We start from the raw sequence: 21,964 nt of genomic DNA on the forward strand, positions 1-21,964 counted from the left end.
CGGACGGCGGCGTCGCCATGTCGCACGGCCACAGCCACGGCGGGGGCGGCTGTCGCTGCGCCGCCGAGCGGGAGGAGCCGCCCGAACAGCGCGGCCTGGCCTACGGCCTGTACCTGCGCATCGACCTGGAGCGGCTGCAGTGCCTCAACGAGAGTCGCGAGGGCAGCGGCCGCGGCGTCTTCAAGCCGTGGGAGGAGCGGACCGACCGCTCCAAGGTGGGCCTTTCGGGGCCTGGGGCGGGCGGGCGGGCGAGGCGGGGACCCGCGCGGGGCCTCAGGCCTCCCGACTGCTCTGTCGGCCTCAGTCCTGCTGTTAAAAATAACGACAGCCCGCTTGCCAAGCGCTTTCCCGTGCCTGTCACCTGCCCGCCCCTGGGGAGGGAAACAGCGTCGAGTCTCCGCATTTTGCAGGTAGAGGAACTGAGGCCCGGAGAGGGAGAGGGGCGCTTTGGCTTTGCGAAGCCGACATTCTCTTCCAGGGCTTTCGGGAGGATGGCTGTAGGGCGTTTTCTCTACTGTTTGACTACCAGTCCCAGTGGCTGCCTGATCATATCACCTGATGAAGACCAGAGACAGCGTAGGCAGATGAAGCGTGTTATCCTATCTAGAGCATTTACCGTTGTGGGGTCACAGAGCCATTTAAAAGCTGTGGACCCCATAGGCACATACTTTTGCACACAGTTTCAGCCTCGTCGAGCCTGGAGGTTCATTCATGGGCTCCCCATTTAAGAACCCTCTGAGAGGATGGCCTGTAGACACTTGTTAGCATCAAGGTAGTGAGTGCTGAAAAACCGAGGGAGGTCGACTATTTATTTGCGTTGCACTCCCAGTTGTAGAACAGGGTGGAAGATGCCTAAAATTGTAGGCTCTCAGCAAATATTTGTTGCTTTCTCCTCCCCACTCCCCATCCCCTCCAGTTTGTTGAAAGTGATGCAGATGAAGAGCTTCTGTTTAATATTCCGTAAGTACCTCCTTGGTGTTTGCCTCAGGCTAGATAGGCTGTACCCAGAATCCTTATCAGGATTCACTCACTGGTTGTGTCAAGAGCACACATCTGTTTCTAGAAATGGGGGAGATTACAGTGTGGTGGGTTTGAGGAGGAAAGCGTAAAGATGTTTCGGTTGAAAGATAACTGAGAAGCCGTGGTAAATTTCTTAGAATTGCAGGATGCCAGAGGCAGACAGGATCTTAGAAATTTTCTGGTACAAGTTTGACACATGAGTCACCTGAAACCCAGGAAGGGGAAGGGTCTTGCCTGGGGTCACGCAGCTAAGCAGAAGTTCAGACCCAGGTTGACAACTTCTTTTGCATCCTGGCAGATTTACAGGCAATGTCAAGCTCAAAGGCATCATTATAATGGGAGAGGACGATGACTCACACCCCTCTGAGATGAGACTGTAAGTGGCAAGGCCTTCAAGAAGCCTCGGAGTTCTCTTTTCTCTGGTAGCACTTTATTCCAGAATGATCCCCTTTTTTTTTTTGTTTTCTACTGGGTTAAATATCCCCTCCTCCCCCTCTTAAAAATCTTGATCTTGTTCTGCATCAGAATACACTTATCTCTTCCTGAATTAACGACTTTTTTAGATTAAGTGTCTCTAAGGCCAACAGCTTGTGTCTTTTCAAAATGCTTTTGCTGTGCCAACCATTCATCCAGAGAGCATCCTATAAATGCCAATTGTTGATGACTTTGCAGTTTCCTTAGTAACCCAGCTGCAGATCTCAAATGGTCTTTATGGTTTCTACTCCTGGGGTTAGTTTCCAAATTTACCCTTGTTATTTCACACAGTTAAAAATCTTTGCGTGTGTTTTGTTTACATGGAATTACTCCATCTGAGTGTGCATGCCCTTTAGCGAGCAAAGTTCCGTAGGCCTCTTGCGGTACAGGAATCTGTTGCCACCAGGGCTGGTGCCCCCTATTTGACAGCTTGCCTTATTCCAGCATAGCCTTCCTAAAAGAAGGGGCAAACTTTTGAGTGCTGGAGAAACAAATACCAGAAGAACTTTACATTTTAAAGAATTTCTTCTGAAAACGTTTAAATGAGAAATTTAAGAAACTCACACTTTTTGAATGTTAGAAACATAAATTTGAAAGCAAACCCACATATGCAATCATTTTAAGGGAACAGTACATTTGAGTTGATGGTTTTGGAGGCTTGTTTACTGGGGAGATGGATTGGCTTGAGAAAACTAGAAATCCATGTTGCACTGTGGTTAAGAGGGGGCTCTGGAATAAACTGCTTGGGTTCCAGTTCTGTCTGTACCACTTGCTAGCTCCATGACTGTGGGGCGTTACTTACCTTCTCTTTATCTCTGTGCTCTCATATGTAAAATGACAACAGTAATAGTAGGAACTTCGTAAGACTGTAGAGAGAATTAAATGATCTATAACATGTAAAGAGCTTAGAAGAAGTCTGGAACTTAATAAATGCCCAGTTTTGGGAGGGCAGGTACAAATACTTACGTAAGACCTCACATCTAAACACTTTACCTATATTACACTTTATCGAATCTAAGATATCATTGATGTAATTATCTGATACACCATTAATAAAGAAAAAGTATTGCCTATTCAACTATGACATGCCACTGACACATCCGGAAAAGTTAAATTGGTACTTAATGAAATTTGAACACAGACTAGGTGTTAGATGTTGTTAAGGCATTGTTAATTTTTGTAAAGTGGTATCACTTTTTAACAGTGGTATTTTAAGAAGTCTTTGCTTTTTAGAAATATGTACTAACGTGTGAGTGAAGTGAAATGTTTCAGATTGCTTTAAACTATCAAGCACAAACAAAATGGGGGTGATAGGAAATAGGCATAATGTTCATTATTGAAGCTGAGTGATAAATGGAGATAGAGTAATTGTATTTTTCTCTCTGCTTGTGTATAATTTGACATTTCCCATAGTAAAAATTTTTAAGTACATGTATCTTAAAAGTGATTCAGTTTAATCTCATCACTGTATCAGATATGTACTATTGCCATCCTCAGTTTATACATGAGGAAACAGATACGGAGAGGTTAAATCACTTGTCCAAAATTATACAGCGGGTAAGTGACAGAGCCAGGCTTTAAGCCCAGGAAGCCTGGCTCCAGAGACACTTTAACTACAGTCCTATGCTGCCTCTCATAATGCTGCTCATAAATGTTCACTATTATTATTCTGTGCATCATTCTTAGAAACACTTTGAAGCAAACACTTGCTTTCTTAAATTACATGCATTTTCCTGCCGCCAATATCTAGGCCCCTTCTGTGTGGGTGTGTTAATAAAACACTCTGGAGATGGTGGGGGTGTGGCGCAGGTCTTTAGAATCTGAGAGTTATAGAGGAGACAGCTGTTTCTTAGATATTTCTTTGAAAAATTTATTTCTTCATTAGCAGTTTGACTTGACTTTCCAAAGCCCATTGTGAGTTGGCAGCCTTGTGCTCTTTTCAAAATGGAAACCCGCAGATACTATGTGTTTAAAGAACTGTAAGATGACTCTATGTATAGGGTAATTTTGAACACAAAAGTTGCTTGAGTGTTAAGTTACCTGCTCTTATCTCTTAGCTGTGTTTAATGTGTTTCTGCCAAACTATTTTTCTCCCATGAGTAAGCTGTTTTGTTTAACCTCCTCAGCTTGGTGTGAATGTGCTGAGTTGCTGATTTTCTCCATGCATTTGCTGCGTGTGACCTGGTTTGAGCCTTCTCTTTGTATATTGCTTCTCATGTGATCTTAACCCACTCAAAGATGCCACTGGCTTATGTTGCAGTTCTCAGCTCTTTTCCTGCTGGTTTAAAGATATTTGTGTATAAATGCCAGTAAAATGCCATTCCTAAAATTTGATCTTCTTTTGATAGAACTGAAGGCAGTTGAGTCAATAGGCAGTTTTGAAAAACTGAAAAATATGATAATGCACATTCTTGATTTTTCTCCCCTTTCCTTTCTCAGGTACAAAAACATTCCACAGATGTCCTTTGATGATACAGACAGGGAGCCAGATCAGACCTTTAGTCTGAATCGGGATCTTACGGGAGAATTAGAATATGCTACAAAGTAAGCACTGAACCTGTTTCCATTCTCTGGCTTCTGAGGAACAGCAGGTGTTCATTTGCAGCGAACATATATATGCATTAGCACTTACTGAGCTTGCAGTTTAATTTTGGACCATCTCCTGCTTTCTTAACATCAGAAACTAGTTAAAACAGTGGAGGGAAGCTTGATCCTCAGCTTGGTCAATTTTTGGCAGAGATGCAGTGCAAGCCATAGGCCTGTTGCTCTTGTAAGCAGTTGACAGATCTGAGTGAGCTCCTAGGGTGGTCTTAGGAAAGATGTTTTCAGAATTCCTCTTTGCACAGTGGGCTTACAACAGGCCGAGTTACACATGACCACTTTAGCTCTTCACTGGCTCTCTTTTTCCTAATGGTAAGGTCGGTGAGATCGGCACTGAACTTGCATTAGAATCGCTGCTTGATCATACAGCATTTCTCATTCCCGCTCCTTGAGGGCAGGGCAGCGTTGACTCATTTTTCTATTCTTACTGCCTTGGGCAGGATCTGGCAGATGCTCAGGCAGTGTGTACTGAATCGATTGCTTATCCAAAAGGGAAGAATGAGACCTAAGAGCCCAGAGTGTTCTCTGACATTTGCCCGGGTGTTACCACAAGTTAGAGTTAGAATTGTTTCTGAGCCGGTGGTGAGATATTCATTGAACTCTAACCTGTGTCTTCTCTCCACATCCCTTTCATTCTCTAGAATTTCTCGTTTTTCAAATGTCTATCATCTTTCAATTCATATTTCAAAAAACTTTGGAGCTGATACCACAAAGGTCTTGTATATTGGCCTAAGAGGAGAGTGGACTGAGGTAAGAAGGGGCAGGAATTCCTGGCCCCCCGGTATATATATATGCATATGTGTGTGTATATCTGTGTGTTGCCATATGGGCGCTTTAGGGGAAGGAAAGAGAGCAGGTGAGACGCTGCTTGCTCCCAGTCTGTTTATAATTTTTCTTGGTTTCGTTACTGCACACTGTCCATCTCCTTTGTCAGGCTGTCCGTGTTTTTTTTTTTTTTTTTTTTTTTAACGTTTATTTATTTTTGAGACAGAGGGAGACAGAGTATGAACGGGGGAGGGTCAGAGAGAGGGAGACACAGAATCTGAAGCAGGCTCCAGGCTCTGAGCTGTCAGCACAGAGCCTGACACGGGGCTCGAACTCACGGACCGCGAGATCATGACCTGAGCTGAAGTCGGATGCTTAACCGACTGAGCCACCCAGGCGCCCCAGGCTGTCCGTATTTTTAAGGGAGTTGAAGTAGCCCAATTGACACCAATTCATTTTTTTCACTTTAAGGTTCTTTTCTTTATCCACCATTTTTGATGACCTTTCTTGTGTCAGGAACCAGAGAGAAGATGATAAGATAGACAAGGTCCTCTTCTCATGGTGGCACCATTATAGTGGGGGAATGAATCTTCTAAGTTATGGGGTGAATCATTGATAATGGTCTTTGCAGTCTTCCTAGGATGATTGTATCAGCAGGGGGAAGAGATGGCTTCCAGAAGTGAACCTGAGTAAGGACGACTCCACTGTATGGTCTGGGAAATGGCCAGCTGACCCAGCCTCTCACTTTTCTTGCAGCTTCGACGACACGAGGTGACCATCTGCAATTATGAAGCCTCAGCCAACCCAGCAGACCACAGGGTCCATCAGGTTACCCCACAGACACACTTCATTTCCTAAGGCTGGCCAGGGCTCCCACAGAGGCGCTGTGTCAGTGAAGACGTGCAGCATCCTGTTGGGGAGGACAAAGAGATGGGGTTCCGGAGAGAGTTGGCGCCACAGCCTCTGCCAGGCTGTGTCTTTGGGGCTTTTGCTGCAGAAACCCGGCCTATGGAAGATACCACACCACCGGGGAGGGTTGTGTGGGTGCTGAGGGACAGTCGTGGTTCTCTAGGGCCTAGGAATTGAGTCTTGGACTGGTCAGCATCTGGCAGTCATTGGATGATGCCTGCCTTTCCAGTCAGTGTGGCCATGGGATCCCAAGCGTCTTGTTGCTTTGTGGCAGGATTTTTGTGTGACTTGTTTTTTTTAAACATGGAAACTGTTTCCTGGGCTGCAGTAAACTTTCTGAAGCCTCAGCATTGCGTTTCTATTAGCCATCAGGAGGGTCTCCAACTAGAAATACTTGTCCCTGCTTGCTCCTTCTTCCTGTCAGCGTTCAGCATTCTTGTCAAGTTGCCCGGCTTGGAGTTGTCTGTCATGTACTAGTGTCCCATGGTAGCTAGGAGAGCAGGAATGTCCTGATGATGCTTAATAGCTTGAGGAGAAGGTCTTTCTACTGCCTAGGTAAGCAGTCTGGGGAGAGCATGGGCATCATTTCTGTGTTTGTGAGTTATCCTGGTTGGATAAGGTTGGGACTTAGGTAAGATTCCCCTTGGGACATCTTTAATGTTTATTAGCTTCTAACTAGTGTCATAAGTGCAGTGCCAGAAATTGGAGATCTCAGTTTTTCTGTTCATGGCTTTTTATTCACCGTAACTAATAAGCTTCCTAATAAATCTTTGCCGGACTTCATGTTTGTATATTCTTTTGATTTCTTGGGAGTACTGATGAAAATTTTACTTCACAGGAACTGTGTGGAACCTTGAAATTTGTTGTTTTGTACTAGGTAGATCATAAGTGCCACAGTGATATATATTCAAGACTAGATCATTTCTCCGGGAAAGATACAGTGGACTAAAAACACTCCTACACCCACCCACCCACACTTTGTAAAGAGGAAGGTGAAGTTACAAACTGATGTCCCATTTCTCATGAGAGGAAGTAACTTGAGTGACATTTACAAAGACAAGGGAGAACAGATTCTGGAACTCACCAGAAGAAACGAGAGCAAGGAGAGTGAGTGAACAGCACACGGCAGACCCAAGACCTTGGACTTCAATTTTGTTAAGACAGCAATTGGAGAGAATTTAAATATCTAAAATGAGATCGGAGATGGTCAGTATTCTCTCCTGTGTAGAAAATAGGAACAGTGGATAATGGGAATCAGTGTTGAACCTGATCCTCTTGAGAGAATTCTCCTGAAAGTGTTGGCCCACACTGTTTCTCCAGCCTGTCCAACGGAAAGCCTGCCACCACCGTTTTGTCAAGCCTCAAGATTTCTAAAATGAATCCTGAAATCACCCAGAGTGCAAACACGATTATTGATGCACTAAGGGACCTACTCGTAAGCCACAGCCTCTTTATTTCAGTTGGATCATTTTGGAGATAAAAATATAGCCTATGTCTTTAAATTTGGAGTAGGGGGAAGAGTAAAGTTAGAAATCTTAGAGCAGACTATCCCTTCATTAATTCCACTAATTAAAATCTAATCACAGGTAGCCCCTGGGACTGGGTTTCTGAATATGAAGCTTCACTCTGAAGAATCTGTTCCAGGATGTGAAGAAGGGCCCCAGGATCTCAGGCGATTGGGGGTGTAGTATAGGAGGAATTGTTTACTCTTCCATAAGCAGACCTAGCAGGGATCCTATGTGGGGGGCAGTTATGTGGTCTCCGTGCACTTCTTCCTTTCTGACATCTAGTCTGGGTCTTCGGCTTGTTGCACTTCTCAGGACTCAAAGATTTCCTGCTCAGAATCCTGGTGTTTTAGGCTCTTTGTGGCCCTTTGAACACTAAGACCAAACTGCCTCTCAGCCTGGGAAAAGTGCTTTGAGTTCCCAGGTTTACAGTGTCCTTTCAGTTCAAAGAAAAACTGTAGGTTATGCTGGGAGAATGAGTCCTAAGCTGCTGAGGTACCAGTGTCACTCATCTCCTGTTTGCAGGTGTCTACGTGTTCTCTGAGGGATGTGGCCTTCGACTCAGTTTGCCTCCCTTTCCAGTTTTTCTGTGGGCCCTGAACCCATTTCCACTTTATCAGTGCAGCAAGGAGCAAAATGGGAACAACATGAAGCCTTTTTTGTTCTTAACAACTGGAGCTCATTGATGGTATTTTGTGCACCGTCTGCATGGCATTGCTTGTGGGGGGCAGAGCTAAGACAACGCTGCCAATGCCTGTCCAGCTGTCCTGATGTAACCTGTGTTTTCCCAGGGTCCTTTTTGGTCATTACATCCTCACACTGTAATTTTACAGTGTATAAAGCATTTCCACACGACCTCGTTTGAGCCTAACAGCAAAGCTGTGAAGGAGGCAGGGTAGTGGTTATCACCGTGTTTTATAGCTCAGGAAGCAGGTGCAGAGAGGCAGCATTAGTGTTGTCCTGAGATCGCCGTTTCCTTCCCCGCTCTGAGTGGGAGTTTCCTCATCTTTAGGGTAAGACTGGAGGACTAGATGGTCTCTAAGGTTGTCTTAAGTGTATGATTCCATCCCTCCAGTGTATGATACATCCTGGATCATTCTGAGTATGATTCCATCCAGAAACAGGGCGTTGAGGTCAGTGGTGGATATCCAAGACCACGGTGAAGTGCCACCCATGAAGACCCGGAGGTGGGAAACTGCTAGGAGAGGTATGCCTCTCCTTGCGGATAGCTTTCCTCCAGGAGGCGCACGGGCGGTGGTAGCAAGCGGGGATTACCGACGCGCTGTCTAGATTCCGCAGGTAACTCCGTGGCTTCATTACGGGGAGTGGCCCCACCGTATCCAACATGGCAGCTTCTATCTGGCGGATCGCCGACGCCCACTTCCGGGTTCCGTACTGCTGGCCAGGCTACTTCCGGCAGCGCGATGGCTGGGTTCCCGGGACTCGAACGGAAGTTCCGGCGGGGGCGGCCGAGGGGGAAGAGAGTGTGTCTGTGCAGGAGAAAGAGGAGAATCGCCCGAGAGGTCTCGAAACCCCCAGGGAGTGGAGGTACCCTCGTCCGGGGCCAGCCGGCGGAGGGAGAGCACGGGGGTGGGGGGGAGAGGGGGAGATCGGAGCACCGCGGGGGTCCCGGAGAGTGGGGAGGGGACCGCAGTTGTGAGGGATGGGGGTGGGGAGTGAGGTGCGAAGAGGCGCTGGCCAGTCCTGGGGACTTTGGGGGGAGAGAGGGGAGAGAAGGCGGCCGGGCTATGACGGGAGGGACTTAGGGTTGAAGTGGAAGATCTCATTGTGGGGCGGGGGCTCCACAGGGTCAAAAGTAGAACAATCCTTTGTGGACAAGAGAGGGTCCTGGGTCAAGGTAGAAAATGTCACTGTGAGAAGGGGGCGACCCTTGGTCAGAACAGACAATCCCAGTGTAGGGAGTGGGAGAGCCTGGATTAGAGTGGAAGTTGTTACCGTGGGGAGCTCCCTTCCCTGGTCAGCGGGGAAGGCATTACTTTGAGAGAGGGGACCCTGGGGTGAGAGGTGGAAGTCTCCCAGTGAGGAGGGAAGGGAATCCCAGCTTAGGACGAAACGTGCATCTCCCATGTGGGAAGAGGGACCCCAGGGTCAGAGGTGAGGGATCCCACGTGGAGAGGTGCACTCAGGGTCAGAGATGGAAGGTTGAAGCCAGTGGGGAAGGCGGGAGGGGTGGGCGCCGCTGGGAAGGGCAGGCGTTTAGGGACACGTTGCACAAGCTTCTGGGGACTTTGGAGGATGCTAAGGACGGAGAGGAGCCCGCCAGCCTTACATTCTTTCATGTGTTTGGGAGCCCCAGAGCATGGTCAAACCGGGGGACCCGGTTGGATTCAGGGGCAGTAGCAGCAGGTAGCACCGTTCAGCGGGGCGTGGGGCGCCAGTTACGGCTGGTGGACGGGAGTTCGTGCGCCTCCTGGAGACCTGGGCAGCCCCCTGGGGCTCTGCGAACGGCTGAGCTGGAAACTGCTTGTGAAGGCTGGGTGGGGGCTGGATGGGAGAGAGGTGGGAGAAAATGTGTGGGGTGGTTGGGGGTAGGGGCTGAAAGCATATTTTTCTGGCATTCCCCCCCCCCCCTTCGTTTCCCAGTAGGGCTGAGAGTTGGGGAGGAGGGGACCAGGGGCTCTATTAGAGGCATGATGATTGGAAAGCAGGGCAGTTAGTGGGGGGACGACAGCAGGGGATGCCCTGCCCCTCCCCTCCCGCACGGTCCCTAAGCCCTACTTCTGCCCCTCTCCAGCAAGCTCAGGCTAAGGGGTGGACCAGAACCGGGGACGCTAGGGTGGCCGCCTCTGCTTTTCAGCCTGGAATAGAGGCAAACTTCCTACCCCCTGTGGCCCGAGACTTCTTTCCTGCCTTTTCTTTGTGGCCAGGACAGAACCCGGGGTGCTTTGGGGGGTTGACGGCCTGAGTGGGCCCTGGGTTTGAGGCTCTTCTCCTGTGTCAGGAGTCTCTCCCTAGCTCTTGACCACTCCCTCGAATTTGCACAGGCCCCAGCCGTGGAGCCCTGCAGTGTATGTGTGGTAACACCATGTCTGTGCCCCTGCTCACCGATGCTGCCACTGTGTCTGGAGCTGAGCGGGAAACGGCTGCGGTAAGGGTCCTCTCCCACCCTGGGAAGCCCCCAGGCCGGCTGCTGCCGGTAACTGGCTGGAGGGGGCGTGTGGGAAAGCTGGAGGTGCAGTGCGGAGAAGGGAGCAGCCTGAAGCCAGGCGGCAGCGAGGTAGTAACCTGTTTGGCTGCTCCTGTACTTCCCCCCAGGCCCTCGGGGGTGAGAGGGTGGCCAGAAGTTGGAGGACAGAGGGGGATTGAGAGCAGGGGGTGACTGCCCTCTTTCCACCTCCCCATGTCTCACCCTCTTCCAGGTTATTTTTTTACACGGACTTGGAGACACAGGGTAAGTGAGCTGGAGAGGGGGTGTTCTTTGGGCAGGTGGGGAAGGGCCCGGTGGGCAGGATTAGAGAGGCCCGTGCCCTCCTTTCTCCCTCCCCACATCGGTGCCTTTTTTCCCTTCCTTCCTACAGGCACAGCTGGGCTGACGCCCTCTCCACCATCCGGCTCCCTCACGTCAAGTACATCTGTCCCCATGCGTGAGTGTCACCCTAGCAAGGGAGGGGCTGAGGATGGAGATAAGCTGGGGGGTGGTCCTGTGGTCCCAGGCCTGTTCTCTCCTGCCAGCTGCGCCCTGGGCCCCGGGCCCAGGGCAGTCGGAAGTGCCATTTTCAGCCTTCACTCCCGTGGAGCCCGCGGCCCCAGCCCCCAGCCCTAAGGCCTCCTAGACCCAGGGGCCTCCTGTGCCCCTTCCCCAAGTACTCACCGACCGAGCTGGAACCCCGTCACGCAGTGTGTCGGGCTCTGCTTGTCTGCTGATGCCCCAACCCCAGCCTCCGGCCCCACGTGGCAGGTTGCCTGGCAACACCTTAAACACAGGCCTTGCCTGCTGGGAGGGGCCCCCCCCGGGGGCCACTCTGCCCCCTCCCGGCTCTCTGCTGTGGCTCCCTCACCCTTCTGAGCGTGATGGCCCTTCTCGCCGCCCCTCCCCAGACCCCGGATCCCTGTGACGCTCAACATGAAGATGGTGATGCCCTCCTGGTGAGTTGCAGGGGCAGGGATGGCTGCTGAGAGAGCTGCAGGGGGCTGGCCAGGGTCTTCCAGTAGCTGCCAACGCCTCTCCTCCCTCAGGTTTGACCTAATGGGGCTGAGTCCTGATGCCCCGGAGGACGAGGCCGGCATCAAGAAGGCAGCAGAGAACAGTAAGGCCCCGGTCCCTCCTCAGCAGCCCCCTCCTCCCCCCGCCCCCAGCCCCCCAGGAGAGCGCTGGGCAGTATCTGGCTCCCTTCCCTGGGCCCCTCCAGCAGCTTTCCCCCCACCCAGTCATGCCCCCTCCCCCCCAGTCAAGGCCTTGATTGAGCACGAGATGAAGAATGGGATCCCTGCCAATCGAATCGTCCTGGGAGGCTTTTCACAGGTGAGGGGAGAGCAAGGGGTGGGGGGTGGTAGGAGAGCTGTGCCCTCATGACCTGTCATTCTCTCCTCCCTCCAGGGTGGGGCCCTGTCCCTCTACACGGCCCTTACCTGTCCCCACCCCCTGGCTGGCATCGTGGCATTGAGCTGCTGGCTGCCTCTGCATCGGGCCTTCCCCCAGGTGAGTGTCTCCACGAGTCCCCTCCTGGCCTTTGGGTCTCCTCGCGGCTCGGGGACCGTGCCGAACACTGGCTTTGCCCTCAGAGCCCCGTCTGGCCCACAGGCAGCCAATGGCAGCGCCAAGGACCTGGCCATCTTGCAGTGCCACGGGGAGCTGGACCCCATGGTTCCAGTACGGTTTGGGGCCCTGACGGCCGAGAAGCTTCGGTCCGTCGTCACACCTGCCAGGGTCCAGTTCAAGACGTACCCAGGTGTCATGCACAGCTCCTGCCCTCAGGTAGGTGATGGGGGACCACTTCCCACCCCACCCCTCCTCCCTCCTCCCTCCGGCTGGGAGCCCCTCACGATCCCTCCTCACCCCCAGGAGATGGCAGCCGTGAAGGAGTTTCTTGAGAAGCTGCTGCCTCCTGTCTAACCAGAGTCGCTGGCCCCCAGCGCAGGACACCAGCTCCTGGGGGACGCAGCACGCGCGGCGCCATCTCGGATCTGAGCCGGTCGAGCCCCTGTCCCCACCATCCCTGACCCGTCCTCTTCCCATAGGCCTCTGGGGCAGGCGGGCCCAGGCCTGGCCAGGCCTGCCTTCCTGGCCTCAGCCACCTGGCTGTCTGCAGCAGGGGTGGGCCACCCTCTTCTCCCATTTCCCCGGAGGTGGGCCCCCCCTGGCAGCAGTATTGGAGGGGCTGTAGGCAGCGGGAGAAAGGGGCCCGGCCGCTGACCCACTCACTCAGGACCTCACTCACTAGCCCCGCTTTGGGCCCCCTCCTGTGACCTCAGGGTTTGGCCCATGGGGCCCTCCCGGGCCCCACCTACCACTCCACCCCGCCCCCCCCCAAGTGACTCTGCCCAGATAATCGTGTCTCTCCTCCTTCTCTCCAGCTGCTTCTCAATCATGAATGTGTCCATGGCCCGGCCCCCGTGCTGCTGTGGGCTGCCTGCCCCTGGGCAGGGGTGTTGGTGAGGGGGCAGAGTCCTTTGAGGGGGGCCTTCCCTTAGGCCCCTGAAACGTGGGGGCTGGGCCCTGCCCCGCCCGGGCCCCCCCCCCCCCATGGCCCTGTTCCCCCCCGTAGGCCTGGAGCCTGCAGGGCTGGACTGAGGCTCAAAGTCTCCCCCCGCTGTCCCACTCCCACGTTGTCCCCACTCTAGGGCCAGGGGGGGAGGTGGGGGAGTTGTGTCTCGTCTTCTGTCTCCATGTGGTTTTGGGTGTTTTTCTTGTTGTATCCTGGATTCCGATAAAATTAAATTGCTTCAACTCTCAGGCTGGATGATTCTGTCCGAGGGGTGGAGAGTGATCATGTGCAAGAATCTGCCCCAGTGTTAGAAAACTTTTATTTTAAATACTTTAGAAATCTCTTTCAGAGCAGTATAAATTAGTTCCTGTGTCAGGGCCCTCGTTCCCACGTTTGCTTCTGGTGGTCCTGATGGGTTCGTGGAAAAGAGAGACCCCCAACTCCTGGTCAGTGGAACCCTTGGCCCCCCGCCTGGTGGGCTGAGCAGGCCCATCTGGGGTTTGAGGTAGGGGAGGCTGAGGCCCCTGGGTTCCCACCGGAGGCTGGAGAACAAGCAGGTGTTTCTTTCCTTCGGTGGTGAGTGGCAGGAGAAGGTCTCAGGCCTGCGCCCCAAAGCCGGAAGGATTCTGCTTCTGCCAGCGCCACAGATCTTCACCTGTGATGGGGGGAGGTGTGGGGTCAGGGTCCACGTCGGAATGCGGGGTTCCCGCCACCTCAGGCAGCCCAGGGTGGGCATGCCCAGACCCAGTCAGCCCCTTCCCAGCCCCCGAGCCGGTCGAGCCCCTGTCCCCACCATCCCTGACCTGTCCTCGTCCCATAGGCCTCCGGGGCCTGGCCAGGCCTGCCTTCCTGGCCTCGGGGGTCAGGCCAGCACCCAGGGTCAGGGCTTAGGGCTAAAACTCACACATCCTGTCCAGCCCTAAGGCTGCCGTCCAGCCCAGCTCCTTGAGGGCCAGGCTGGGGTTGGCATAACAGGCAGCCACGTCGCCTTCCCGCCGTGCCACCACCTTGTACGGGATCTGCAAGAGAAGGGACAGCGGGAGATTGGCTGAGCCGGCCCTGGGGTCTCCCGCCCCGCTGCCGACCAGGCTCAGAAATGCAGGTGCAGGCGCCCTGCGCTAACAGCACTAAGGCAGGTGGTGGAACCGGGCGGCGCTGGGATCCCCGTCAGGGAGGCTAGCGGGAAGGGCCCGGCTCACTGTGACGTTCCGGCCTACCTTCTGCCCGGAAGCCTTTTCCATGGCCTGGACCATCTGTAGCACCGAGTAGCCCGTGCCCGTGCCCAGGTTATAGATCTGCCCAGGAGAGGAAAACGGGTTATGGAGGGGGGTGGACCAACTACCCCTCTGGACCCCATCTCCCTCACCAAATTCGCTTCTCCCTTTTCTCCCTACCCGACAGCCACACTGCTCCTTCAGCTTCCTCAAGGCTGCGATGTGGCCCTTGGCCAGATCCACGACATGGATGTAATCCCGGACACCTGCAGAGGAGGTGGTTGGGTGTGGGGGTTAAGTGTAGTCTCTGTCGGACCTCCCTCTCCCCCTGGCTCCCCCTCCTGGATCCTCCTGGTCCTGGGCTCACCTGTGCCATCCTCTGTGTCATAGTCATTGCCAAAGACATTCAGTGCCTCCCGTCGCCCAATTGCCACCTGGGGTGGAGGTCAGGTCAGCTCTTTCCAGGCCTTTGGCACCAGTCGTACCCTTCAATCCTATGGCCACCCCCTGACCTTCCCCTTCTCCCTTACCTGGGAGACGTAGGGCATGAGGTTGTTGGGGATGCCTTGGGGATCTTCACCGATGCAGCCCGAGGCATGGGCGCCTATGGGGTTGAAATACCGCAGCAGCACTGCGTTCCAGGTCTGTGGGACACAGGTCAGATGATGGGGAAGGAGGCGCATGCTGTGCCCAAGCCGAATCCAGAGCTCTTTAGCTGCTTCCCCCGCCCCCAGGCCTAGTCTCTATCCCCGGAAAGCAGCAGGGGGTCAGGCCCACCCACTCCGTGCTGGGACTTTGGGCAAACCGCTGCAGCTTCCCGAGTCCTAGCTGGGGGTGTTCACGGGAGACCTTGAGTCCATGAGTGGAGCCAGGGCTGGGTCAAGCGTGCGTGTGTGTGAGTGTGTGTGTGTGTGTGTGTGTTGGGGCGGGGAGGGGGTACCCTCACCTTGTCTGCCCGGCACAGGTCCCGGATCATTTCCTCGATGAAGAACTTGGACTTGCCATAGGGGTTGGTACAGCCACCTGTGGGGTGGGCCTCATCCAGGGGCAGGTACTGGGGATTCCCGTACACGGTAGCCGAGCTGCTGAACACCAGGTTCTTCACCCCGTGGGCCCTCATGATCTGGTCACGGAGGAGAGGCGTCAGTGGCCTCTGCCCTGCACTTAGTCCCACCCCCTTACTCCTTTATAGGTGAGAGGGGCTGAGGTTCGGGCACTCCCATTTATAGATGGGGAGACTGAGGCGGAGAAGTCAAAACAGACACGTGTCCAAGGTGGTACAGCTTGGGCCCTGCCTGACTCTGCCCCCCACGCCCTCATCTACCGTGTCTGGCGTGGCCTGCCTGGCCGGGGCCTCCCGGTGTCTGTGTCCTTGCCACACGTCTCACCTCCAGAAGCTGAATGGTTCCTGTCAGGTTAACTCTGTAATAATCCAGAGGCTTCTGCACGGACTCTCCCACGGCCTTGAGACCCGCAAAGTGGATGACTGCCATAAAGTGATGCTGCAGGTGCAAAGCCAGGGTCAGAGGTGGCTTTACAGGCCCTGGCCCTTGGCAGGGCCCCCTGCCTGCCTGTCAAGCACTGACCTTCTTGAAGAGACGCTGTAGGGCTGCCTGGTCCAAGATGTCCATCTCCTCAAACTCCACAGAGCGGCCTGTCAGCTCCTGAACCCGCTGTAGGCTCTCAGGCATGGGGCCCCTTCCTGGTTGGACACATGGAGACCGTCAAAGGAGAAGACGGGTCCTGGGTTCCCAAGGGACTAGCGCGCATGCACGCACACACGCACACACACACACACACACACACACACCCCTAGTAGGTGGAGGTAGAACAAAAGGTTTTCCTTCCGTCCCCGCCCAAAGCCCTAGCCCCCCACCCCTGTGCTCACCACGGATGGCATTATGGAAATTGTCAATGACCACAGGCAAATAGCCGGCCTCCAGCAGTTCCAGCACCGTGTGGCTGCCGATGTAGCCAGCGCCGCCTGTCACCAGCACCTTCTCTGCCATCGCACCTGGCGCAGAACACAGTGTCAGAGGTGGTCGAGATGGCCCACTCAGGGCCCCCGCCTAACGTCCGAGGGAGGCAGTAGTGTGTCTCAGCTAATAGGGTGGATCTGGAATCAGCCCTGGTCCGGGTCTGGACATCATCTCTTTCTGGCCTCAGGCCTTGGAAATCACTTCTCCTCTCTGCCTCAGTTTCCATCTTTAGAAAATGGAGTTTATAACTACAAACATGATGCAATCTTGTGAGGCTTACGTGAGTGATTTGAAACGCCCACAATGTGGCACAGGTGGGGAGACTGATGCACGGGCACCACAATCCTGGTCCCAATTTACCGGTGATTGAGAAGATGAAACCTAAGACCCCCAAGGTGTCTGGGGACTAGACAGTCCTGGCCCGAAGGACACACAGCCAGCAGCACTGGGACTCCCAAGAGCCCAGGAAGAGGTTCTGTCTGCTCAAATTCAGGCCTTCCCAGTCTCTCTGCCATCACTAGGTGTAAAGTGGCCCAGTGATTAATACCTCCCGCTCCAGGAAGCTCCCCTGACTCCCACAAGAGTCAGCTGGGAGGAAGCAGGAAATATACCAACTGGCCACAGGGTGGGGTCCTTTGCCAGGCCCACTGGAGCCCGACTCTGGGGCTGCAGCACCACAGTCCCGGAGTGGGCCCCACCCGCCCCAGGTCAGTCAGGCTGGCTCAGCCTCTACCAATGCATGCCAGGGCCAGCTGGGTCACTGCCCGCTTGGAGCTAAGGATGCCACCCAACTTTAGGCGGCACCGAGCCGGGCGCTGTAGACGTGGCCCTGGTCCCGACTCCACCGCCAGGTGTGCACCTCCGCCCTGAACAAACTCTGTGGGCAGAGAGGGGGAGTGGGTAGGGAACCCCAGACACTGAGGCCTTTCATTCGGTGTGGCCTGGCCCGCAGCCGCCTTCCTCCTGGCTGCCTCAGTCCCCCTCTGGGCTTATTCACTCCCACCCACTTGACTGCTCCTGCTGAGTGGCGGGCTCCTACCGGGCACTTCTGCATTTTTCTCCCTGTGTTCCCCCAACATCCTAATGAGGCAAGTGTTAGTGCTGGCACTTTACCGAGAAGGATACTAAGGTCAGAGAGGTCAAGTAATTTGCCTGAGGACACACAGCTACTATAGCCGCCCTAGAATCCGGATCTCCAGGTTCACAGCCAGCCAACCTCGCACTTCACCCTTCCCCCCATGGCTTCCCGCTGGACTCTGCTCCCGACGCCAAGACCGCCCCCGCCCCCACCCCGCCTCGCGGAAGCCCGAAAAGTGGTCGCGGAGGGGCCCCGGGAGGCAGGAAGGGTGGTGAGGTCGAACTCGCCCCGGACCGACGGAGTGACCTCGGTCGGATGTCGCCTCCTCGGTTTTCCCAGTCTGCAAAATGGAGGGGAGGAGGCGATGGGCGTCGGGCTGGGATGTGGGCCGTGGCTCCGAGGGGGCCGAGCTCGGAGCTCCCGGGTCGGGAATGAATGAAGTCGGGCCGCCCCGGCCAAGGCGGCGGGAGCTGGGAGCGGCACAGGCACGGGCGAGCCCGCCCTAGCGGGGCTCTGCCCGGAACGCGGCCCGGACCCCTGAAACCAACCCTCGCTCCCCGCAGGCCACCCGGCCCCTCGCGAGCCCTCTAGCCCTCCCCCCCCCACCGGCATTCGCCTTGCGAACCTGTTCGGAACCTCGCGCCCCGCGCTGCTTCCAGCGGCGCCGCCTCCCGCGCTCCGCGCCCGGGTCCCTTTAAGAGCAGACGGCCCACCTGGTCCCGCCCCCTCCACGCCCCCAAGGAAACGTGTCACCGGGGAGTGCGCACTACGGGGCGCCGGGAGGCCCAGGGGCGCCGCGACATCTAGGCGCCTGCGCGGCGCGGTCCGGTCCGGTGTCGGAAGGCGGAGGGGAGGCGCGGCCTGGCCCGGGGAGCTCGGCTCCGGGTGCCCGGCGGCTGTTCCGCGGCGGGAGCCACAGGCCGAAGGCGGGGCACCCCCCCTTCCCACCACCCCCACCCCGCTCACCGCCCGTTCGCCAGCCTCTCTGCACGTGCCCCGCCTGTTCTTCCGAGCCAGCCTAGCGGGAAACCAGCGACGGAGTGCAGCCCAGGCCCTAAGGGGCGGCCGCCCAGAGGCCGCGGGCTCTGGGAAGTCTGGTTCGAGACCCACCCAGAGAGCTGGAGGGCAATCGGAAGCTCGGGCGGACGCCGCAGTGCTCGCTGCGCTCAGCACCCGCACGGACCACTGGGGACGGTCCGTCCGCACCGTGCCTGCCACAGTGGGCTAGAAGACGGTGTCGTGCTTCTGCTGAAAGTAGGGGCAGGGCTGGGGCACTGTGCGTAGAAGTCCTGACGACCCGAGCAAACAAGCCGTGCCCAGCCCGGAATGCCCTGGGCCTGGAGTCCAGCAAGGACGACTGACGACGGTAGCGCCGGAGCTGGAGCCCAAGGCGCGCCTCCCGGCTCTCAGGGCCAAGAGCCTCAGAAACTACCTCTCCGCGGGTTTCTGGCCAGACCTGAACGAGCCCAAAGCCACTGATTTCCAGTCATTATGAATTTGGGGCCCGGGTGGGGAAACGGAGGAAACCCAGAGGCCAGTAAACCAGCTCAAAGTCTCCATTTTCCTCTCAGGATGCCATGTTGTAAAGGTGGTTTATTCCCCACCAGTCTCCCCCATTCGTACACACATCTGCACGACGGAATGCCCGAATGCTTTGTGTCATTAAACCTTTAATTACATAAGCGCTTTTCGAAAATCATGCTCAGAGTGGAGATTTTCCAGAGATGCCAGAGTTGGCAGTGGCCACCAGAGAAGCTCAGCCCTCGCCCCCTCTGCCGGCTTGGGGAAAAACTCCACGCCCCTTTGCTCTACAGAGTCAGCGATGGCCCCAAGGCCATGACAGGGTCAAGCTGTGTAGTGTAGCTAGCTGACAGATTTCACCCAGAGATGAGGCCGGAGCACCAGGGAATGGGTTCCAGGGGACCCCCAGGCATTCAGCTCCTGGGGGGGGGGGTCCGGGGGGGGGTTAAGGGGGCAGGGGACCTAAAACCCCCCAGGGCTCATCCCTCACCCCGGGGTCGGCAAGGAGGCCTGCGGCCAAGCCGCGCCTGCCCTCCTGCCTCCCTTCTGCAGGAGCCCTATGTGCAGACCCCCCCCCCCCGGAGGTGCCTGCTCCTGTGAATTTCATTCCCATTTCCATGTGCCCTGTCCGAATCATTCACGTGTGCCCCTCTTTCCCACATTGTCCCCAGCGCTTGAGGCAGCAAAATGGCTCAGAGTTTACAGGCAGCCTGAGCCACTTTGGAGCAGGTTTTCCTGTTCAAGGCTTGGCAGATAAAGGCCCCAGCTTCCAGGAGCTTCTGGAGGTTCACACCCTTGGAGAAACAAGTGAGACGATGCACTAAGTCATGACCTGCCTTCCAACACCCAGGAAAACAGACTGGACAGAAAGCTGATATTGAGAAAGTAAAGGTAAAGACAGACCGGGTCTTGTTCCTCTTATGGTGGGACCCCGACTGCCCACAAGGCTGTGTCCTTGTGCCATCGGGGGTTATCCCTGTGACTCTCCTTGTATGTGGAAATGGTTTCTAGTGCTGCCACCAGGGCAGGAATCTGGTCAGTCCTGTTTGGTACCCCATCTCCAGCGCCCAGCACCCGGCCTGGCCTGCAGTGGTCAAAAACTCCATATTGAAGTAATAAAGACCACAGGCGGAGAGCTAGGACAAAAACACCAGCTCAAAGGGCCACCCTGGAAACCTCTGTTCATCACGGTAACTCTCATTCACTGATGCATTCTATGCTCTCAGCCCTGGGCTGCACATTCTCCCATTTTCCCATCGAATCCTAACAGCCCTAGGAGACAGGTGCTGTTATCATCACCATTTCTTAGGCCCAGGGAGGTGAAACAATTGTCAGGTCACACAGCCCGTGAGTGACAGGAGTAGGTTTTAAACCGAGTTCTATCTGGTCCCAAAGCTCAGACGTGGTACTGCTTCCAACCCACCACTGAGGGCTCTTAACTGACTCTGATGGAGCCCCGGGAAGGGCTGGCTACCTCTGCCCTCATTCTACACGGAGTGAAACAAAGGTTTGGGGGGAAATGACTCAGGTAATGGATGTGACTCCTTTCAGGGCCCTTTCCCTACACCTTGGTGCCTCCTCCAACTGACCTGTCCAACTGAGAGCCTGGCCTTGTGGCCTCCATCAACCACACCCTGCTACCTCAAAAACATACAATAGGTGTTCCTGGGTGGCTCAGTCGGTTAAGTTTCTGACTCTTGGCTTTGGCTCAGGTAGTGATCTCACGGTTCATGGGTTCAAGTCCCACACTGGCCTCCACGCTGACAACACAGAGCCTGCTTGGGATTCTGTCTGTCCCTCTCTCTCTGCCCCTCCCCTGCTCATGCGCACTCTCTCTCAAAATAAATAAAACTTATATTGGAAAAAAAAAGTACAATAAAACATCCCTAACCCCCTGAAAGCCTTGCCCTCTTAAGTGCCCTCCCTACCCCCCCCCCCCCCAAAAAAAAAACCCAAAAAGAAAAACAAACAAACAAAAAAAAACTAAAAACTATCAGCTTCTGTCCTCTGGCTTCAGGGAGAGCTCTAGTCAGTTCAGGGTTGTCACCACCAGGGGGCAGGCGTGCTTACCGTGTGAATGCCCAAGCCAGACAGCATGTAGACAAGGTCCTCAGTGGCCAAGTTTCCTGATGCCCCCTGTGCATAAGGACAGCCTCCAAGTCCTGCCACGGAGGCGTCCACAACACTCACTCCCATCTGGAAACACAAGGGGTTGAAACATGGCTGTCATTGTGGGGACCAGGGCCCTACAAAGCCAGTCTTTGCAAACCTCCCAATCAACTGCTGGCTGAAATTCCACTGAGAGTTATTCTTTCCTTTGGCTAAAAATTCTGTTACTGTTCCTCCTCCTAGTTCATGGAACAGTATGAATCTTTTTTGTGGACACTGTTTCCTCTACCAGGGGTATCATCCCTGGTTCCTTTCATGCTGGACTCCTCACCCTGAAAGGTCTCATGCTCTTCCTGGACACAGACCTAAAGGAAGTACCTCCCACTGCTGAGATTTCAGACCCCTGTTTACTGTGATTCATTTATCCACCCCTCCTTCCCTGCCCAAGGCTGTTCTCACTTCAAGTTGGACCTCTAGCCCCAGAAGGCCTGATCCCACAGCCCTGAGTCAGTAATGCCCACTTGCCCCTTTCTCTCTCCTCAAACCTCCCAGACCTTAACCTGGATACCCACAGTGGAGAAAACAGACCCAGAAAGTTACAGAGTCATGTGGCTTAGAGACGTGAGCTTCTAGGAGATAAAGGGGGGGGGGGGGGGGAAAAAAAAAAAAAAGGAAAAAAAAAGGGGAAAAAAAAAAAACAAAAACAAAAACCAAACACCCAAAGATGGCCCAGGATTGCTTTAGCTAACATAAAGAAATAGGTCAGACCTTGACCAATGTGAAGGCAAGGTAGCTTGCAGTCAGGCACTCAGAACTCTCCTTCTAGGGCTGGCCAGTCCAGGGAATCCTTCTGGGCCAGCCCACAAGAAGCAAACCTCAAGGGAAACCCAGCCTGAGGCCTCGGTTCAATCTTCAGGGAACAGCACGCAAGGCTCCAGCAGAGTGACCTTTGCCTACCCTTACTTCCAGTCTCCTCGTGTGCTCCCCGACAGCCCTGTGCACACTCCCCAGGCCAGCGCACGCGTCCTCCCTGAACCCCGCCTCAGCCTTACAGTGGAGGGCTGCCTAGTCAGCTTTTCACTTCCCTTTTCAACTGCTCACCTCTTCACAGCCTCCGAGCCTC

The 21,964-nt window shown here is 54.7% G+C and overlaps 4 protein-coding genes across 9 annotated transcripts in view; 2 read left to right on the forward strand and 2 right to left on the reverse strand.

Annotated features, from left to right (window-relative positions):
• Positions 1 to 6: 6 nt before the first annotated feature.
• On the forward strand, positions 7 to 6,552 carry PITHD1 (PITH domain containing 1). Of its 2 annotated transcripts, XM_040464811.1 has the most exons (6): positions 7 to 215; positions 917 to 960; positions 1,319 to 1,396; positions 3,934 to 4,038; positions 4,737 to 4,845; positions 5,617 to 6,552. In XM_040464811.1, exons 1-6 carry the CDS (start codon positions 18 to 20, stop codon positions 5,716 to 5,718), a joined length of 636 nt encoding a protein of 211 aa, XP_040320745.1. In that variant the 5' UTR covers positions 7 to 17; the 3' UTR covers positions 5,719 to 6,552. The 2 variants fall into 2 exon arrangements, with proteins under 2 accessions (XP_040320745.1, XP_040320754.1); XM_040464820.1 differs by lacking the exon at positions 1,319 to 1,396.
• Positions 6,553 to 8,687: 2,135 nt separating this feature from the next.
• LYPLA2 (lysophospholipase 2) lies at positions 8,688 to 13,188 on the forward strand. 2 transcript variants are annotated; one of them, XM_040464794.1, is made up of 10 exons: positions 8,699 to 8,822; positions 10,280 to 10,383; positions 10,655 to 10,686; positions 10,814 to 10,879; positions 11,334 to 11,381; positions 11,472 to 11,542; positions 11,684 to 11,757; positions 11,833 to 11,934; positions 12,037 to 12,210; positions 12,298 to 13,188. In XM_040464794.1, exons 1-10 carry the CDS (start codon positions 8,699 to 8,701, stop codon positions 12,346 to 12,348), a joined length of 846 nt encoding a protein of 281 aa, XP_040320728.1. In that variant the 3' UTR covers positions 12,349 to 13,188. The 2 variants fall into 2 exon arrangements, with proteins under 2 accessions (XP_040320732.1, XP_040320728.1); XM_040464798.1 differs by lacking the exon at positions 11,684 to 11,757 and having other exon boundaries at positions 8,688 to 8,822.
• Positions 13,189 to 13,240: 52 nt separating this feature from the next.
• Positions 13,241 to 20,914, reverse strand: GALE (UDP-galactose-4-epimerase). Of its 4 annotated transcripts, none has more exons than XM_040464755.1 (11): positions 20,803 to 20,914; positions 16,043 to 16,168; positions 15,741 to 15,856; positions 15,543 to 15,656; positions 15,101 to 15,277; positions 14,685 to 14,798; positions 14,522 to 14,588; positions 14,335 to 14,420; positions 14,158 to 14,235; positions 13,845 to 13,959; positions 13,241 to 13,595 (listed from the first exon to the last, which is right to left on the reverse strand). In XM_040464755.1, the coding sequence occupies exons 2-11, from the start codon at positions 16,161 to 16,163 to the stop codon at positions 13,537 to 13,539; spliced, it is 1,047 nt and encodes a 348-aa protein (XP_040320689.1). In that variant the 5' UTR covers positions 16,164 to 16,168; positions 20,803 to 20,914; the 3' UTR covers positions 13,241 to 13,536. The 4 variants fall into 4 exon arrangements, with proteins under 4 accessions (XP_040320689.1, XP_040320679.1, XP_040320706.1 ...); XM_040464745.1 differs by lacking the exon at positions 20,803 to 20,914 and adding an exon at positions 17,837 to 17,931; XM_040464772.1 differs by lacking the exon at positions 20,803 to 20,914 and adding an exon at positions 17,518 to 17,769.
• The window catches only part of HMGCL (3-hydroxy-3-methylglutaryl-CoA lyase), a 16,314-nt gene continuing 13,211 nt past the window's right edge, over positions 18,862 to 21,964 (reverse strand). The window contains exons 8-9 of the mRNA XM_040464780.1: positions 20,803 to 20,928; positions 18,862 to 19,526 (exon numbers count right to left, since the gene is read on the reverse strand). Coding sequence (XP_040320714.1) covers positions 19,425 to 19,526; positions 20,803 to 20,928 — 228 coding nt within the window. The 3' untranslated portion in view covers positions 18,862 to 19,424. The remainder of the gene's footprint in view (positions 19,527 to 20,802; positions 20,929 to 21,964) is intronic.

The sequence above is a fragment of the Herpailurus yagouaroundi genome, unplaced genomic scaffold, assembly GCF_014898765.1.
Source record: "Herpailurus yagouaroundi ecotype Mexico unplaced genomic scaffold, PumYag 77, whole genome shotgun sequence".
NCBI lineage: Eukaryota > Metazoa > Chordata > Mammalia > Carnivora > Felidae > Herpailurus > Herpailurus yagouaroundi.

What these genes read in the sequence shown, in the direction of transcription:
- LYPLA2 (XM_040464794.1), top strand. Translation starts at nt 8,699, where the DNA reads ATGGCTGGGTTCCCGGGACTCGAACGGAAGTTCCGGCGGGGGCGGCCG. An exon ending in CACGGACTTGGAGACACAGG is followed by an intron (nt 10,687 to 10,813) that starts GTAAGTGAGCTG and finishes TCCTTCCTACAG; the next exon opens with GCACAGCTGGGCTGACGCCC. An exon ending in AAGTACATCTGTCCCCATGC is followed by an intron (nt 10,880 to 11,333) that starts GTGAGTGTCACC and finishes GCCCCTCCCCAG; the next exon opens with ACCCCGGATCCCTGTGACGC.
- PITHD1 (XM_040464811.1), top strand. Translation starts at nt 18, where the DNA reads ATGTCGCACGGCCACAGCCACGGCGGGGGCGGCTGTCGCTGCGCCGCC. An exon ending in AGCGGACCGACCGCTCCAAG is followed by an intron (nt 216 to 916) that starts GTGGGCCTTTCG and finishes CATCCCCTCCAG; the next exon opens with TTTGTTGAAAGTGATGCAGA. An exon ending in GAATTAGAATATGCTACAAA is followed by an intron (nt 4,039 to 4,736) that starts GTAAGCACTGAA and finishes TTCATTCTCTAG; the next exon opens with AATTTCTCGTTTTTCAAATG.
- GALE (XM_040464755.1), bottom strand. Translation starts at nt 16,163, where the DNA reads ATGGCAGAGAAGGTGCTGGTGACAGGCGGCGCTGGCTACATCGGCAGC. An exon ending in GAACCATTCAGCTTCTGGAG is followed by an intron (nt 15,278 to 15,542) that starts GTGAGACGTGTG and finishes CTCCGTGACCAG; the next exon opens with ATCATGAGGGCCCACGGGGT. An exon ending in ACCTGTGCCGGGCAGACAAG is followed by an intron (nt 14,799 to 15,100) that starts GTGAGGGTACCC and finishes TGTGTCCCACAG; the next exon opens with ACCTGGAACGCAGTGCTGCT.